Source organism: Leopardus geoffroyi, chromosome C1 (genome assembly GCF_018350155.1).
Source record: "Leopardus geoffroyi isolate Oge1 chromosome C1, O.geoffroyi_Oge1_pat1.0, whole genome shotgun sequence".
Classification (NCBI taxonomy): Eukaryota; Metazoa; Chordata; class Mammalia; order Carnivora; family Felidae; genus Leopardus; species Leopardus geoffroyi.
This window is the reverse complement of record NC_059328.1, coordinates 148,083,941-148,101,691: the sequence shown is the minus strand read 5'-3', so window position 1 is coordinate 148,101,691 and position 17,751 is coordinate 148,083,941. Positions and strand designations below refer to the sequence as shown.

Sequence of the window (17,751 nt, the reverse complement as noted above, 5' to 3'; positions counted from 1 at the left end):
GAGAGAGAGAGAGAGACACAGAGTGTGAGTGGGGGAGGGGCAGAGAGTGAGGGAGACACAGAATCTGAAGCAGTCTCCAGGCTTTGAGCTGTCAACACAGAGCCCAACGTGGGGCTTGAACCCACAAACTGAGATCATGATCTGATCTGAAGTCAGACACTCAACCAACTGAGTCACCCAGGTGCCCCTGTCAGGACACAGTTTTAGGAAAAAGTCAGATGGAGGGGGGGAAAAGCAGCCTGGGTCATCAAAAGCCAGATAAATGATTCTCTGTAAGAGATTTTCCAATAGATAGTTAAAAAAAAATTGTTTTAATTAACTCAAGGTATCAATTTTTTTTTTTACAGTTTCTATGTCTTGGTTATTCATGGTAATTTGATTTAATTAACAGACATCTGTATAGTGCTTGCTATCCCAATTTCTCTGCCACTACCATTTCTCTCTTCTCTTCTAGATCTTTCCTATTAACCTACAAATATGCCATTATGACTTCTATTTTAAAAAACTACTCTTCCTTTACCCCACACACCCTCCCTTAAAACTGTACCATTCTATGGCCTACACACTGTTTCCAACTTCTTTCCACTCATTCTCTCTTGAGCTATTTTGTCCCTCCACTCCAGCCAAGCTGTGCTTGCCAAGGTCATCATTGATCTCCACGTTGTTAATTTCAGGAGTCAGTTCTCAGTCCTTACTTTACTTGAACTATTAAAAGGAAGTGATCACTCCCTCCTCCTTGGATATTGGGCTTCCAACTTAATACTTGGCTTGTAGGAGGCCATTTTCTCTTTGTTCTTTTATCTCACTTCATTCTTTTACCTCACTGATTTCTCTTTCTCAATAAATTTGGATGAATCCTCCTCACCATTCTGACTTCTAGGCCTTGGAGTGTCCCAGGGACTCAGTCCTAAGTATATATACTTCTTGGGTGATCTCAATCAATGCAAAATTACTTATATGTCATTTATATGCTGACAAATAACAATTAACATCTCTGGTCTAGACTTCTCTCCTGAACTCCAAATTTACACATCCCACTGCCTCAAATCTAGTATGTCCAAAATGTATTCTTGTTTTTCCCTCCAGACCTACTCCTTCCTCAGTTTACCTTTTCTCAAAAAATGGGAACCTATGCACCCAGTGCTTGGGTCAAAAGCCTTGGTATTATCTTTGTTATTTTTCCCTGCACACCTCATATTGATAAATTGTCATAAATAGAAGGCTCTATCTTCAGTCAGAGCTGTTATTTTTTTAAAATATTTTTTAAAGTTTATTTATTTTTGAGAGACAGAGACAGAGTATGAGTGGGGGAGGGAGCAGACACAGAATCTGAAGCAGGAGACACAGAATCTGAAGCAGGCTCCAGGCTCTGAGCTGTCAGCACAGAGCCTGACTCAGGGCTTGAACTCATGAACTGTGAGATCATGACCTGAGCTGGAGTTGGACACTTAACCGACTGAGCTACCCAGGTGCCCCTCAATCAGAGCTATTATAATAATCTCTGAATCTCTGAATGTCTCTGCTCCCTCCTTTTCTATTCCCACACTATTTCTTTTGTCTATTTTCCACACAGCAGTCAGAGATGTTTCTAAAATTCACGTCAGATTGTTAGTCCCTGCACTATACTCTATATCTCTTAGATCTCATATCCTGCCACTTTCCCCCTCACTCATCCTGTGGCAGCCATATCAGTCCACTTCCTCCCCTTCCAACACCCTGGCACATGACCTCTTAGGGTGTTGCATTGGCTGTTCCCTCTTCCTGGAATACTACTCCCCCAGATGTCTGCACAACTCACTGTCTTGCTTCATTCAGGCTTTCACTCCAATGTCATCTTAGAGAGAATGTCCATCCTTGATCACCAAACTTAAAATAACATTCTTCTTCCCTGTTACTCTGTCCATTTATTCTATTTCATGTTTTTTCAGCACTTATCCCACCTGATACCTATCTATTTATTTATTCACTGTCTTCTCTTTTTCTTCTAGGATGTAAGCCCCATAAAAAAGAGGGGTTTGTCTATTTTCATTGTTTTACCTGCAGTGCCTGGCATAAGGCATGCAATAAATACTGCTTGAATGAATGAATGTAATGAACGAGCAGGATACCACTGAACCTTCATGGTGAGGTGGAGAGGAAAACATGCCAAAGTAGGAGGCCCCAACAAGGTGGGGTGACCTTGGGCAACTTACGCAGACTCTGTTGGATTTTGCCTCCTCAATTGTAAAATGAGGTGTTTGGATTAAATGATTGCTAAAATCACCTCAGCTCTAAGAAGTTATGATTGAATGACTCTGAGGTTTGATTACTTTTCACTTTTCACTCTCTGTGACACCTCAGGCTGTGAAATACAACATCCTCAGTATATATACTCCCTTCCTAATGAATAGTGAAAAGAGAGAAATTAAACAAGATTACAGACAAATCCATTTTAGCAATATCAACATATGACATGATCATTATGTAATATTTCAATGCCCATACTGAAAATAGACCTTACTTCTAACGAAGACATGACAGTTATTTTTTAATCCACCTGGCATTTCATTAAGAGGGAGATAACTAATGTGTTTACCTCAGAATACTTTCTTGGCTCATCATTGTTCTAAGGACATAAGACTACATCAGAGCAGAAATTGCTATTGGCAATTCAAGTAGGCAGCTCTGCCATGGAAAAATACTCATGTAAGTGACCAAAGTGAACACCACCTAAAAAGAGATTTCATTTCATTTATGTATTTATGCATACAGACATCACCTACTTCCAAGAAAGTTATAATAAGAAACATTAATACTATTGTGCTGGACATCCTCCCCTTGGATCGTATCTACTCTCCATTCTTTTCTGTGGCCCAGGGAGTTGTGTTACATGGCTCCCTTGACCCCTGGATTCTGGTTGGATTCAGTCAAAATGGAACACTAGAGATCAGTTTAGGAAGGAGACTGAGGTTGGGAGAATTGTTCCCCCTGTTCCTACCCCTGCAGAGTTGTGTTGACCAGCTGTGTCCTCCACCAAAGTTCTCAGCTCCTATCGGGTGGCCCTCCCCACATAGCTGTCTTTGACTGGTCAATGGGTGGTAATGCAGCCCGGCTATTGCATGATGTCTTGTGATTATCCTGAATTCCAACCCTCCTTTGTCAATTGTCCTCTTATTATATTCTTCTTGATTTATTCTAATTTTGAGTGTGCCATCTGTTTCCTATTAAGAATCATTAAAATAGAAAATTAGTAAGAGAATGTAAGACAAAAAATTAAGAGGATGGGAATATAGTTATGTCAGCAAACCAAGACTAAAATGGGGTGCTGTAATTGAACATGGTTAAAGTTAAAAGGAAGCATTTAGCTCTTATTTGCTAATAATAGACAACATCCTAGCACATCAGGAGCTGACAGCATGTACCGGGGGGAGGGAGGCAAACCACCCAGTGGATAGCATTTTTAGTAGAACTGCTTTACAGAAGAATCTAAATCAATCCTCATATAATATTGCATCAACCTTTATAAGGCCTATGGTATAAAATTAAATTATAGTCCTGTGAAACTTTCTCTAGAAAGTGAAAGTGATGCTGCACACAAGGTGATAAAAAGTGAAAATATTATATAAAGGTATATACAATGTTCTTGTCATCTGCTTGGTATAGAAATAGAGTTTGGAAACTTCAGGAATGAATAATAGTCATGTCCTTATAAATATTGATTTTTTTTTCTGGCCAAACCTTCAAAAAACATACTTTTGTAACTATAAAGTATTTATGTCCATTGTAGATAGTTTGGAAAATACAAACAAGCACACAAAATGTAATAAAAGTCACCCCAAGTCCTAAACTAGTATGAAAAGAAAATTATTAACAATATCCATATATCCTTTTTCTATATACATGAGGAATTTAACTTACCCAGAATCATACTGCACATATTATTTTTAACCTATTTTTAACATGTATTAGTATATCTTGTATATCTTGATTTTCTACCACAAAATTTTTAGTGTTTGCATAGTGTTTCATTATGTGAAATATTGCATTTAACTGTTTTTTAAAGTTTGTTTGTTTGTTTATTTATTTATTGCGAGATGGGGAGTGCATACGTGCATGCAAGCAGGGGAGGGGCAGAGAGAGAGAGAGAGAGAGAGAGGGAGATAGAGAATCCTAAGCAGGCTCTGAGTTGTCAGCACAGAGCCTGATGCAGGGCTTGATCTCATGAACCACAAGATCATAACCTAGGCTGAAATCAAGAGTCAGACACTTAACCAACTGAGCCACCCAGGAGTCCTCTATTTAACCAATTTCTCATTTTACACTGTTATGTTATATGTAACCTTTCACATTTTTAAGGCTGTAATGAACATACCTATACCTGAATCTTCGCATATGTCCCTGCTTATTAATTCTCAAACTTTGTTTCTTAATTCTTAAGGCTTTTGCCAGTGATTTTATTTGTTTTTCAGGAAGAGTATAACAATCTACCCTCTTACCAGTGGTGGATGTACTTGTTTACCAGGTTGGAGATTGGTGGCAAAATGTTCAAGTGTAAAACACTGATAAGTAGCTGAAATACAAATAATCTGAAATGTGGACTGAAAGGAGTTCTATTCAAATAATCTGGCAGAATGGTGGCAAATTTGACTTTGTATTGTGATTTCTTACCCATGTAGAGAGTTTTCAAATATTTGCATAAAGAATGTCATGTAAAGTAATTCTCTTGGGGACAAATTTTTATTCAGAAGCTCCAGCAGATCCTGAGTTGAAGCCCACAGAGATCTCTATGCCACAAGTATAGAAGAGATGAATGTTGGCTAAAAAGTTTTGAGGCCAGAGGTGACAAAGTGTCCATCTTTAGAAAAAAAAGTCTTTAATCTGATTCGTAGACAATCTGATTTAAAGACATACTATGCCTTCAGGCTCTTTTGAGATTAAATGCACTTCCATCCCAGGCATGACTTAGTGAGTAGACTACTGACTGTTTATTGTCTAACTGGATGCTTTATTAATAGTTTTGGATTTATATAAGTTGATATAAGAAAAGTATTGTGTGCAATGTTGCTTTTCTATATCGTTTTTCCCTGGATTCATTTGGCAGTTGCATATCAGGTACATTTCATTAGCTAGATGCAATATTAGATACAAATAAGTACTACAGCATAAGGCATGTTTCTTACCTTTCAGAAATTCACACAAAAGTGTGAAAAGTTATCTGGTGAAATATAGATGCTTGTCAAATTCATTGTATAGAAAGAAGAGTCATACTTCAGTTGGTGGCAATTTTATGGGATACAGGTTGATCTACACGGAACAAATAGAAAAAAATTACAGTAAAAAAATATGAACACTTTCTATTAAGAGGTCTTGCTGCTTTTATATGTAACAATATCACTGTTTTGTGAGGGTTCATATTCCAGACCAAAAGTAGAAAAGAGAGCTGTAAGATGCAAAGAATTAGCTAAGTAAATTAGAATCTAGAAAATGGACTGAAAGTTGCTCTATCTCCATAGCTTATTAGTAATGGCACTGGATATTTTGAACTTCCTATTTCATACATTTTATGTATCTGGTTAAGAATAATGAACTCCTTCTGAATAAGTCATTAAAGTCTTTGAAATAATGATCTGGGAGCAAGGTGTAGAAGTTTGTTCAAAAATTCAACACCACACATATTGCTTGAAATCAGAGACCAAACTGTCTTCCTTCTATGATATTTGAGCCCTAACTTTTTGCTTTCATGAAATTCTTATTTCATGTTGAATTATAATAATTCTTGGACTGAAGGGGTGAAAAAATATAATTTGATGGTTGTGTAGTATTAGTACAAGTTTTTAAAAATTAAACCCTGAGGTACTCCAATGCTGTAAACATCACTTCCTGGTGGAGTTTTTAATAGGAAACATATTGTTTGGAAGATTAGAAAGGTAAGGTAGGATATAAAAGTGATCTCAAACTCTTTGAAAAGTTAGCATAGCATTATTTTAGAGAACAGTTTCTTCAGTTTATTGACACTTTTACTGGCTTCACTTTACCAAAATGAGCAAAATGTGGAAGAAGGAAAGGGGAACATCCCTGATATGAATCTGAGATTATAGAGGGGTAGTAATGAGGGCCTGTTTTGCTTTTCAGAAAAGCAAGCTTTTTCTAGAAACCTCATCTGTGGGAGTCAAGAGACAAGCTTTAAATGCAACTCTTCTCATTTTAACTAACCTTCTGATTTTCCTATCACTGGAATATTATAAGTATCACTCAAGAAGTAAAACGCAGGGTGTTTGAAATCTGTGTCTTAACAAATGTCCCAAAGGGCTAGTTAAATATCCTTAGCCTTAACTTTAGTTTGAGGCTTTCAAAGCCAATAATTCTTGACATACATACTTCCCGCTCCTATTAATTGACAAAAGGTGAATGGAACTGTCCTTAGGGAAGTGCTTAGTTCAGACTTTACCATCCTGCAAATAAAACTGCTGGCCTTGTTCCCATCCACAACTTTGTTATTCTCAGACCAGAGACCAGAAGAAGCTCCCACTCACCTAATGGTGATCAATTAAGCCCTATTATGTGTGAGACATGATACAAGGTACTACAATGCAAAGATGAATAATGTGAACCAATATGGAAAGTGCTATGCTAAGGACACATAAATAGTGCCTTAGAAGGTACACCTATGTCTGGAGGAGAGAAGAAGGAGGAAGGCTGAGAAAGCAGTGTTAAAATTGCATCTTAAAGGATGGACAGGAGAGATTTAGCAGGTCACAGGTAGGATAGACCATGCTAGGCATGTAGTAAATGCCTAAATGTATCAGTAACAGTGCATTGTCAGAGCCTCATGAAAATGAATCAAGGAATACAAGGCAGGATGAAGAATGGAGAGTAATAAACCTTCGCCAACGGTCATTGGTGTGCCAAGGATGGCTAAGCCTTTTTTCCTGGAGGGTTCAGAGGATGATTCAAGGAGATTTGTTTTGGTAATAAGGGTAGAGTAAAAATGACAGGTGGAAGAGGGAAATGGAGTCATTTTTGTTGAGAAAACTTTGCAAAAGGCAGATAAGAATGAAAGTACATAGCCACCTTTTTCTTCTATTTATATTCTGACCCTAGAGATCTCTTCTAGTCCTGAGGCATCAAATGCCATTTTAAGTAGATATTTCCTTAATTTATACCTCCAGCCCGGAATCGACCCTTGAGCCACCCATCTGTACCTCCACACGTTTATTTGGGATCTCCACTTCAAGGTCTTGCAGTCACGTCAACTGTTTAATGTTCAATACTGAGCTCCTGATGGTCTTTCTTTCCCAGACCTGTTATTCTTTCAGTATTCCATCTCAGTTATTGGTACCATCATTCAACCAGGTGCTCTAGCAAAAATCTAGGAATCATCCTTGATTCCTTTTTTCTTCAGCTTTAATATTCATTTCCTCAGTGAGCACTCTGGTCCCACTCAAAAACCATCTCAGATGTGAACATTTCGTTTCCTGGTCCAAGTGATCATTTTTACCTTATTCTTCTATCTCGTCTCCTTGTTTCTCCTTTGCTTCTCTACTGTCTTATTTTTAACTCAATATCGAGAGCTATCTTTTAAAAATCTCAGTCAGATCACATCACACCTTGCTTTAAACTTATCTATAGCTTTTCTTTGTTTCTAGACCTAACTCCTTGCCAAATCATCTAGCCCTCAGCTAGCTTCTCAATCTCACCTCCACTCTTAACTCAACCACATGCTCCATCCAGCCACACTGCCTTCTTCCCAGTCCTGAAAATGCACAAGGTCTTTCCCACTCAATACTATTGGACCTAGAGCTCCCGCTTCCTGTGGTGATCACCCTCCATTTCTTCCCATAATTGTCTCACTCTCATCTTTTAAATTTTGATTCAAAGGTCATTACAAAAATATGCCTTCTAGTAAAAATTCTACCCCATTTTTTAAATCATTGCTATAGTTATTTCCTTCTAAGAACGTATGATGTAATATTCTGTTCATTCATTTACATATTTATTCTCTTTGTCTCTCTCTTTCTAGAAAGTCCCAGCAATATGAGGCAGAGAACTTATTTCTCTTTTGAGCATCATATCCCAAATATACAACACAATATCTGGCTTAAAGCATATGTTCAGTAAATATTTGTTGAACAAATGAATGCCAAAGTCAGTAGTGTCTTAAGACTACATAGATAAGGGTTGACAAAATCAAATACACGAAGAAATTGTGTAAAATAAGGATTGAAAAGGATCATTTTGTTCACTCACTTGGAAGTCAGTGGTAAGAGTAGTGAATTTGGAGGGAAGGCAGAGATAGGAATATTACAGATGAGGAATAATACAGGAGATGAGAATTGAAGAACAGTAAGTAAGATGCTTGACTGAAGAAGAGAACAATGAAGGATGAGGTGCTACAGTCTCAGGGGTCTAAAGAAAGTCCTTTTAAATTTTTGTAAATGGGTGAGATTTGTATATATTTCCATGTGAGGAGAAGGAAGCAGCACAGACCAAGAAGTTGAAGGTATAAGGGAGAGAGGGGTAAATGATGGAGTAAATTTATGGGGAAGATGGAATCTGGGAATAGGATCTGGAGCCCAAGAGGGATTTATTGTCCCTTTGTACAGACACCTCTTTTTCTAAAAGGCAGGCATCAAGGAAGGTACCATTTATAGTCTCCATTTCCCCTGATAAAAGTGAAGAAGAGGAGGCAGATATGCAGCTTAACATAGTGAATGGGTTTGGAATATGTCCATGAGAACACAAGAGGTATTAACCAGGAATTCATAAAAGGGATGCTGATTATCAATGAATATTCAGTTGAAACCATAAATTTGGTATAATTTTCTAGAGTTGTGTAATTCATTCATCAATCAAATGTTTATTAGGTATATATCATGTTCTAAACCCTGTAGTTAATGTTGGAAGTGCCAGGATAGATAAATCACATTTTCTGAAGTGCAGTGGGAGAGAGAAACAAATATACTAATTAGCAAGGCCTTGAGAAGAGGGCTATAATGGAGGAATAAAATTATATGATCAGAAAACTGAGGATGATAGCAAAGGAATGGGTAGGTCCTGATCATAGAATCAATGGCTATAATTGAAGATTTCAGAATTGAAACTGAAATGTGTTTGATGATAATAGAATCCTGGAGGAAGTCGTGACTCCTGGAATAGAGGAAGTTATGGAACTGTGAGATTAGTAGGTTGGAAGGGCATTCAGGCAGATGCTGAAGTTGTCTAGGGAAGTAAAAGGGGTTGTTTTGGACAAGTTCTGTGTGGCTGTGACCCTCGTATCTGAATTCTTCATGAATATTTGAAAATGACCTTTAGTGTAAAAGTAGCAGTTAACAAGGAAAATGCTCGAACCATTCCTCAGCCTCCTGGCATGTGGGGCACCAGAGGATAAGCATCCTTCGCTCAAGAGAATTCCAGTCAAAATAATCATGTAGTGGTCTGAAGTTTGAAGATGTAGAGGATTTTATGTGTGATGACACAGGGCTTTCAGAGAGCCCAGTAGAAAGCACTGAGAAAGAATAAATTGGGCTCACATAAGAGAGGGAGGGAGGGAGGGAGAGAGGGAGATGGAGAGGGAGAGAGAGACTGAGAAAGAGAGGTGGTGAGAGAGAGAGAGAGAGGAAGAGAGAGAAGGGAGGAAAGGGAGAGTTGGAGGGAGGGAGGGAGAAAGAGGGGAGGGGAGAGAGAGAGAGAGAAAAAGAGGACAGAGAGAGAGAGAGAGAGAGAGAGAGAGAGAGAGAGAGAGAGACTCACACTGTAGCAATGTCTGAGCATACTAGAGAGTTGGGGATGGAAATAATTGATCCTGAGATACCAAAAGCCTCTGATGTGACATGTTTATATGACCTTCAGAGGATACTGCACCAAATGGTGTCTGTCTTCTGAGGACACCAGCAACCTGGTTGTCCAGGTTGGACCTAAAGGGTTTGTCCAGTTGTAGTCAAGGGATTGTCGACAAAAGGACCACTGACTTCCCTCCAAGGCCAACACTGAGAGTAAGCAAATATTGTTGGTCATTTAGAGCCTAGAGGCAAATGCTGTTTAATCCAATATCTGCTCTTTTTTAAAATTTAGTTTTGAAGTAGCTTTACTTTCTCTGATTATGAAAGAAATACATATTCATTGCAAAACATAAAGTAACACAAAAATTACACAAAGTGTAAAATAAACATCATTTAAACCCCAGAGGGAGATGATATAATCATTGTTAACATTTCCATATCTGACACTGATAGAATGCCCCAGCATTTATCAGTCAGGACTCTGAAACACACCTTATCAGTCAGTGTTTTCTTCCTCTGCCTCCCCTACCCTCTCTTTGCTATCTTTCTAGCTTCATCTCTGTTCTTCCCAAATTCAAATCTCAGTTATCTACGGAGTGAAATCATGGTACCTTGACCTCCCCCAGTTACTTGTTATGCTTTGAGCAGATGTTTCCATTGTGACTGCTGGTGTGGCGGCCCTGTGGCAGAGCTGCTATGACTGTGGCCATGTTGCTTGGGAGGCTTCCTTTGTTCTCCCAGTGGTCAGAGACCATGTTGCTAAGGCAAGTCTGGAAACCACTTAGCTTTTCATATTCACTTCTCAAAAGAGACAATGCCACGCTGGGGGTGAAGCTAACATGTCCTCCACAACAGACCTTCTGCTGGCAGTCACTCATTATCATTCACCGCTGAAATACTCTACTTTTTACCAACAACATCCAGTCTCTTGAGTTGCATACAACATGGCGAGCCAAGTGGTTGAAGGCGCCTCTGTCAAATACACATTAACTTCAATTGCCCCATCACCAGGGGAACCTTGAATGATGGTTTCATCCTCCTGAAAATAGCATACGTAGGGGCGCCTGGGTGGTTCAGTCGGTTAAGCATCCGACTTCAGCTCAGGTCATGATCTCACGGTTCATGAGTTTGAGCCCTGCCTCAGGCTCTGTGCTGACAGCTCAGAGCCTGGAGCCTGCTTCAGATTCTGTGTCTCCCTCTCTCTTTCTGCCCCTACCCCACTCATGCTCTCTCTCTCTTTCTCAAAAACAAATAAACATTAAAAAAAAGAGAAGAGCATATGTATACTTCCAGTTTTCTCAGGCTGTCTCCATTTCCAGAGAAGGGAAATAAAACAGGCCTAGTAAGAACAATGCTTTCACCTTTTTGAGCTTGATAAATGTGTCCTTTATTTTACCACATAAGTCAGAACCACTATATATCATAACCCTGCTATTTTTTTCTTGTTCTCCTTCCTCCCACCTATCTCCTGCCACTTCCCCAGAAGCATAAAGCTTTCAACATCCTGCTGTCCATTAGCATAAATAAACTCATGCTTTTAAAGTAAGAATAGGTTTAATGCTATATTTGTTAAAGACTGCATTACCATAAGAGGATAAAAATATTCTTGAGTAACAGGTAGATCATATGCTTTAGAGACAATAACATGCTTCTATTGTGGTTCCCTGAAAGTCGATTATTTTAGCCATAGATTCAGGCTTTAGATCTTGGCACAAGTTACATTTCCACTTCAGAAATTGTTAAACCATGAAGTTTCTCAGGACTTGTATCTTCAGGTTTTCATTTATTTTTTGTCTGCTGTCAATATACTATAGGCAGATCTAAGAAATGAATGTTGTTAATTTAAATTTTATGTAACATTTACACAATAGATAAGAAAATATTGGGCTAAAAAAGAACAGAAGTGGCAAGAAGTGGAAATGAGAGATCTTCAGCGTCTAGAAGAACTGAAGAAATTAATGGCTGAACAGTCAGTAAAAGACAGAGAAAGGTAAAAAAAAAATCTTAAATTGCATAGTAATGGAGATGGTTTGGGTAAACAGTGTCAGAGGGAGCATTTTTTTATACTTAATGTATCCTTCCAATGTTTGTATCCCACAAATAGATAAAATGATACTTATAATGTATTTCAGTCTCTCATATTCATACACAAATCTCTGGTTTGCCATTTTGTTCCTTGGATAGCTTCCTAGTTAAAACCCTTAACAGAGGATTTTATAGTATTTGATTGCCCATTGTGTGCATGAAAGGATACTGGGTGCTACTATGACTTAATATGTTGACCTAGAAGGAGGAAACCATTACTCAGGTAAGAAGGGAGACCCATTTAATATAATTGAGGCTAAGAAGGACAATACACAATTATACTGTGTATGTGATTCATTCTAGTATACTTAGAATTCACTCTGTAGGAAAACATGGAGGGTTTCTTGGAATGATGTATTTTTAGAGCTGAAAAGGGCATTTGAGACCAACTAACCCAGTGTCCTCATTTTATGAATGAGAAATTAAACTGAGAAATTAACTGAGAAATGAAAATTATTTTTCCAAGTTTACTGTATCAATCAGGGTCAGTGAAGAGACAAGATAACATAATAATTTGAATAGGGAAAGTTTAAGATAAAGAATTATTAATTCCAACAGAAAACCTCTGTTATGTAAAGAGATAAAGAGAGCTTTGAAGACAACTCCAGGGCTGAAGGAAGGTTCCCATAGAAGAAACAAATATGGAAGTGCCTCACCAACCCCCGCTCCCGACCCTCCATGGTTGAGATTCAGATCTCATTGTAGAAGGCATGGTTGTGGCCCACTGAGTGGTGGAGAAGTTATTATATGGGCTCACCCAGGTCTTGTTCAGAGTCACTGGGAAAGCAAGAAACACCCTGCCTGGGTGTAGGAAGCCAAAGCTGGAAGTCAACCATTGGGATGCTTGCAAAACTCAGTGGGGATCTGACCATGGGAGTGCCTCTTAAATTTGTTGGGAAACTGACCATTGGGCACCAGTGGAACTCCATGGGCACAAGTGCCACTGTGTGTTCCCCACACATGCAGCTGGCAGCCATGTGGTAGGAGCAAGAAAGGGTAAACACTGGAATCAAGAAAGAAAGCCCCTTCCTCCTTCAATATCTTTCCAGAACCCCTTTCTGACATAGCTTAACATTGTGCCAGCTGCAAGGGAGAAATAGTTATAGGGTCCATCTTATTTTCATAGAGTAGGCAATGAAGGGTGAATTTGGAGTTAAGAGACAATAAATTGGTAGCCCACATAGGTATCTAGTTTACCTAGCTTCTGAGTAGATTTTCACAGGAGACAAATTAAGAATAGCTCTTTTATTTCATAATGGAAGTCACAATAGTTTTTTCTTTACTGTTAGTCAATGTAAAAAACTTGCCTGGAACTCTGTATTTTCTGCTCAGTTTTGCTGTGAATCTAAAATTGCTCTAAAAATAAAATCTATTAAAAATTATTCCTTAGAAAGATATTTGCAAATGACATATCAGACAAAGGGCTAGTATCCAAAATCTATAAAGAGCTCACCAAACTCCACACCCGAAAAACAAATAACCCAGTGAAGAAATGGGCAGAAAACATGAATAGACACTTCTCTAAAGAAGACATCCAGATGGCCAACAGGCACATGAAAAGATGTTCAACGTTGCTCCTCATCAGGGAAATACAAATCAAAACCACACTCAGATATCACCTCACGCCAGTCAGAGTGGCCAAAATGAACAAATCAGGAGACTATAGATGCTGGAGAGGATGTGGAGAAACGGGAACCCTCTTGCACTGTTGGTGGGAATGCAAACTGGTGCAGCCGCTCTGTAAAAGCAGTGTGGAGGTTCCTCAGAAAATTAAAAATAGACCTACCCTATGACCCAGCAATAGCACTGCTAGGAATTTATCCAAGGGATACAGGAGTACTGATGCATAGGGGCACTTGTACCCCAATGTTCATAGCAGCACTCTCAACAATAGCCAAATTGTGGAAAGAGCCTAAATGTTCATCAACTGATGAATGGATAAAGAAATTGTGGTTTATATACACAATGGAATACTACGTGGCAATGAGAAAAAATGAAATATGGCCTTTTGTAGCAACGTGGATGGAACTGGAGAGTGTGATGCTAAGTGAAATAAGCCATACAGAGAAAGACAGATACCATATGGTTTCACTCTTATGTGGATCCTGAGAAACTTAACAGAAACCCATGGGGGAGGGGCAGGAAAAAAAAAAGAGGTTAGAGTGGGAGAGAGTCAAAGCATAAGAGACTCTTAAAAACTGAGAACAAACTGAGGGTTGATGGGGGGTGGGAGGGAGGGGAGGGTGGGTGATGGGTATTGAGGAGGGCACCTTTTGGGATGAGCACTGGGTGTTGTATGGAAACCAATTTGACAATAAATTTCATATATTAAAAAAAATTATTCCTTAGATTTATACATAATCTTGGGGGACATAGACATTTTATTTATTTATTTATTTTTAGAGAGACAGACAGCGTGAGGGGAGGGGCAGACAGAGAGGGAGACAGAAAATCCCAAGCAGGCTCCGCACTGCCAGCACAGAGACCAATGCAGGGTACGAATTCACAAACCATGAGATCATGACCTGAGCTGAAACCATGAGTTGTATGCTTAACCGACTGAGCCACCCAGGTGCCCTGGACTTAGCCATTTTATACAGCTAGGTTCACTTGTATCTAGGAAGCTTCCCCTGTGACCCATGGGACAGTTATCTCAAACTCCAGTCACCAAGCTTGCAGACTAAATGTGGAGTTCCACATACATGCCAGGCTATTCCTAAAGATTTTCTGGATGAAATTCACATCATTTTCTAGGTGTCTCAGGATTTTAGAGTTCAAGGCTAAGAGGTGAAACAGTCAATGAGAAACCAGCCAAACAAACACAAAGTGCTTACCAGCAGATAGGCCATGCCATGGGTCAGAGACAAAAATCCCACCAACAGCTAAATACTAAAGAGCAAGGCAATGGTGGAGGTCAAAGTCTGGGTGGATAGTCTGAAGCTATGCTGGGGAAACAAGAGAGCCACAGGAATTAAAGGGGGTGGGAAGAACAGAACAGATGTGAGGTCCCAGCATCTAGCAGACAGGCTTCTAATAGAATCTCCCCTCGCAGCCAGGGAGTTTCTTTGATTACAGAGCCATTTCGGTCTTTTCCTTCCTGTTCCAATAATTATCAAGATTAGCTGACTCAGAAATCCAGTTGAAAAGAAGAAAAGGAAAATCATATTAATCTGCATTACATAACAGGAAAAAATAGGCATATTACAACATAACGAAAAGAGTACTAAGGACTAGGAACCAGGGGACCAGGTTTTTAGTCTTCAATCTTCTTGGAATAGTGTCTGATCTGGCCAAAGCCATTCAGCCTCTATAGGGCTCTGCTTTGTTCTTTGTAAAATTGAACTGTATAACCTCTGAGGGCTAAGTAAGCTATCAACGTTTAAGGGCCTATGATCTGTATGTTCTACTCATGCGAAATGTAGATTCAGAAAGTTATGAGTCTAGTTCTTTCATGCCATTGGGAAATCAGTGAGGAAGGCCATTAAAATATCAGGATCATATATCAAGAAATAGTTCCCAGAAAATTTTGGATGATGTTGTAGATTAAAGCATAGTCCTCATTCTGTGATGTAGGGAGATGGAAATCAACGTGTAAAAACTGCTGGTAGCTTTTGCTCCTGGCAAGAACCAGAAGTTGTGTTCTTTTATAACCATCCTGACACTAAGAAATTTGGTTAATTTGTTTTTCTCTGCTACTGAAATACAATTCACAAACCTCATGTTTAATATTTTAACTGGAGGCTCGTTTTTTTTCATATCAGAATAAGAGCTTAAAACTGTTTCCAGATCTGTTAAAAACATGCACACATGGCCTTGAGGGTTTAAAAATGTCCATTGTTTATTTTCTTTTTCTAGTTTTTAATTCTAAGGTTAAGTTTCTTGAAAACAATATTCATAAATTAGCAGATATATTATGTTGAACCATAAGAAAATTCCATTTTTGCAGGTCGGAAATGGTTAAGTATTGGCAGTTTCATGTGGTTCAACATAAAGAGATAAAGTAATTCATTTTACTTATTAATTATGTTTTCCTTCTCAGTTATACTCTGCATTTTGCCCTTCTTATTTTATTGTTTTTGTTTTTGCCAAAGTTTCCACTAACCCTAAGGCCTATTTTCTTTCTGAACATGCCAGAGAGGTTAAGAAGGAAGGTTCTTTAATTAAGTTGTCGACATTGGAATCCTGGCTCTATCCTTTATAGCTATGTGACTTTGGGGTAAATTATTTAACTTGCCTATGCTTAAATTTCTTCATCTGTAAAATAAAGACATATATAATGTCTACTTCATAGGATTGTTGTAAGAATTAAATGAAGTATTGAATGCAACACTCATCAAATATAAGCGATTACTATCAATTGAATTTTTTAAGTTTATTTATTTGTTTTGAGGGAGAGAGTGTGTATGGATGTACCAGCACACTGTCAGCACAGAACCTGACATAGGGCTTGGTCTCATGAACCCATGAGATCATGACCTGAGACTAAATCAAGAGTCGGGTGCTTAACTAACTGAGCCACCAGGTCACCCCAACCAATTGAATTTTTATTTTTTATTTTTTTTATTTTTTTTATTTTTTTATTATATGAAATTTATTGTCAAATTGGTTTCCATACAACACCCAGTGCTCATCCCAAAAGGTGCCCTCCTCAATACCCATCACCCACCCTCTCCTCCCTCCCACCCCCCATCAACAAAACACAAGACACCTTCTAACAATTTTTTTCTTAAAGTGTTTAAGCATTTTAAATATTTTAGATAAAACATGTAATAATGAGGACATTTTTATTAAAAATAAAACAAGGTTAAAGCAAAAGTGCCCCTTGATCACTACCCTCATACAGTGTCTTCTCTAGAAGCCCTTTCTGTTTTCCAATGTTTAATACTTATGCATACATACTATGTACCTACATAAAAGGTAAGTTGAAGAACAACAACAGAAATCCAATACATTTTATGATATAATACTGTTGTATTAGCTCAGACTTCCATAATAAAATACCAGACTGGTGGCTTAAACAACAGAAATTTATTTTCTCCATAGTTTTGGAAACTATAAGTCTAAGATCAAGGTGCCAGCATGGTGAGTTTCTGGGAGAACTTTCTTTGTGGCTTATAGACAACTGATTTTACACTTTGTGCCCATAGGTGGGGAGAGAGACAGTAGCTCTCTGTCTCTTCTTATAAGGTCACTAACCCCATCGTGAGGGCCCACCCTCATGACCTCATCTAAACCAAATGATTTCCCAAAGGCCTCTTCTCCAAATACTATCACATAGGAGGGTGGGACTTCAACATATGAATTTTAGAGAGACAAGTTCAGTTTATAGCAGCCATTTGCGTTTTTAAAAAAACAAACAAAAGCATTTATGTATCCACAAATTACTTATTTACTATTAAGTACTATTTACTGTTGCTGCTAGTATATAAGGTTTTTGTTCCAATTAGAAGAGGTTCTCCCTTCTGGTGGCAAAGTACGTAGATCCCCTATCCAGAAGTAGACAAATTAGGGAAAAAAAACCCTTTCTGAACCATGGCACTCAGCTTGACAAGCAGCAGCAAAGCTGGATGTCATTCCCTATTTATACTCCTGGTCTGGCATTGCTTTTGCAAAGCACAAACTTCAAAACGACACACGGCATTCCTGCAAATAGACCTACCTAATTCTTTTAAAATAGTATATACCATCCACATTTCTTCTGAAGTTTAGCCATCTGGAATTTATTTCCAAGAATGATATGAGCTAAGTGTTTGACTTTAATTTTTTGGTCTAAATTGATAGCTCTCTCAACACCAATTATTTAATGATTCATCCTAACCCACTGAGTTGAAATGCCACCTTTATTATATATTATACTTCTAATTATACTTTCATATCCATATGGACTCTTATTAGATTAAATAAAAAC

The 17,751-nt window shown here is 38.4% G+C and overlaps 1 protein-coding gene across 5 annotated transcripts in view; it reads left to right on the top strand.

Annotated features, from left to right (window-relative positions):
* The window catches only part of CCDC148 (coiled-coil domain containing 148), a 253,766-nt gene that overhangs the window by 173,237 nt on the left and 62,778 nt on the right, over positions 1-17,751 (top strand). For all 5 annotated transcript variants that reach the window (XM_045479918.1, XM_045479917.1, XM_045479920.1 and 2 more), the window contains one exon: positions 11,630-11,748. In XM_045479918.1, coding sequence (XP_045335874.1) covers positions 11,630-11,748 — 119 coding nt within the window. The remainder of the gene's footprint in view (positions 1-11,629; positions 11,749-17,751) is intronic.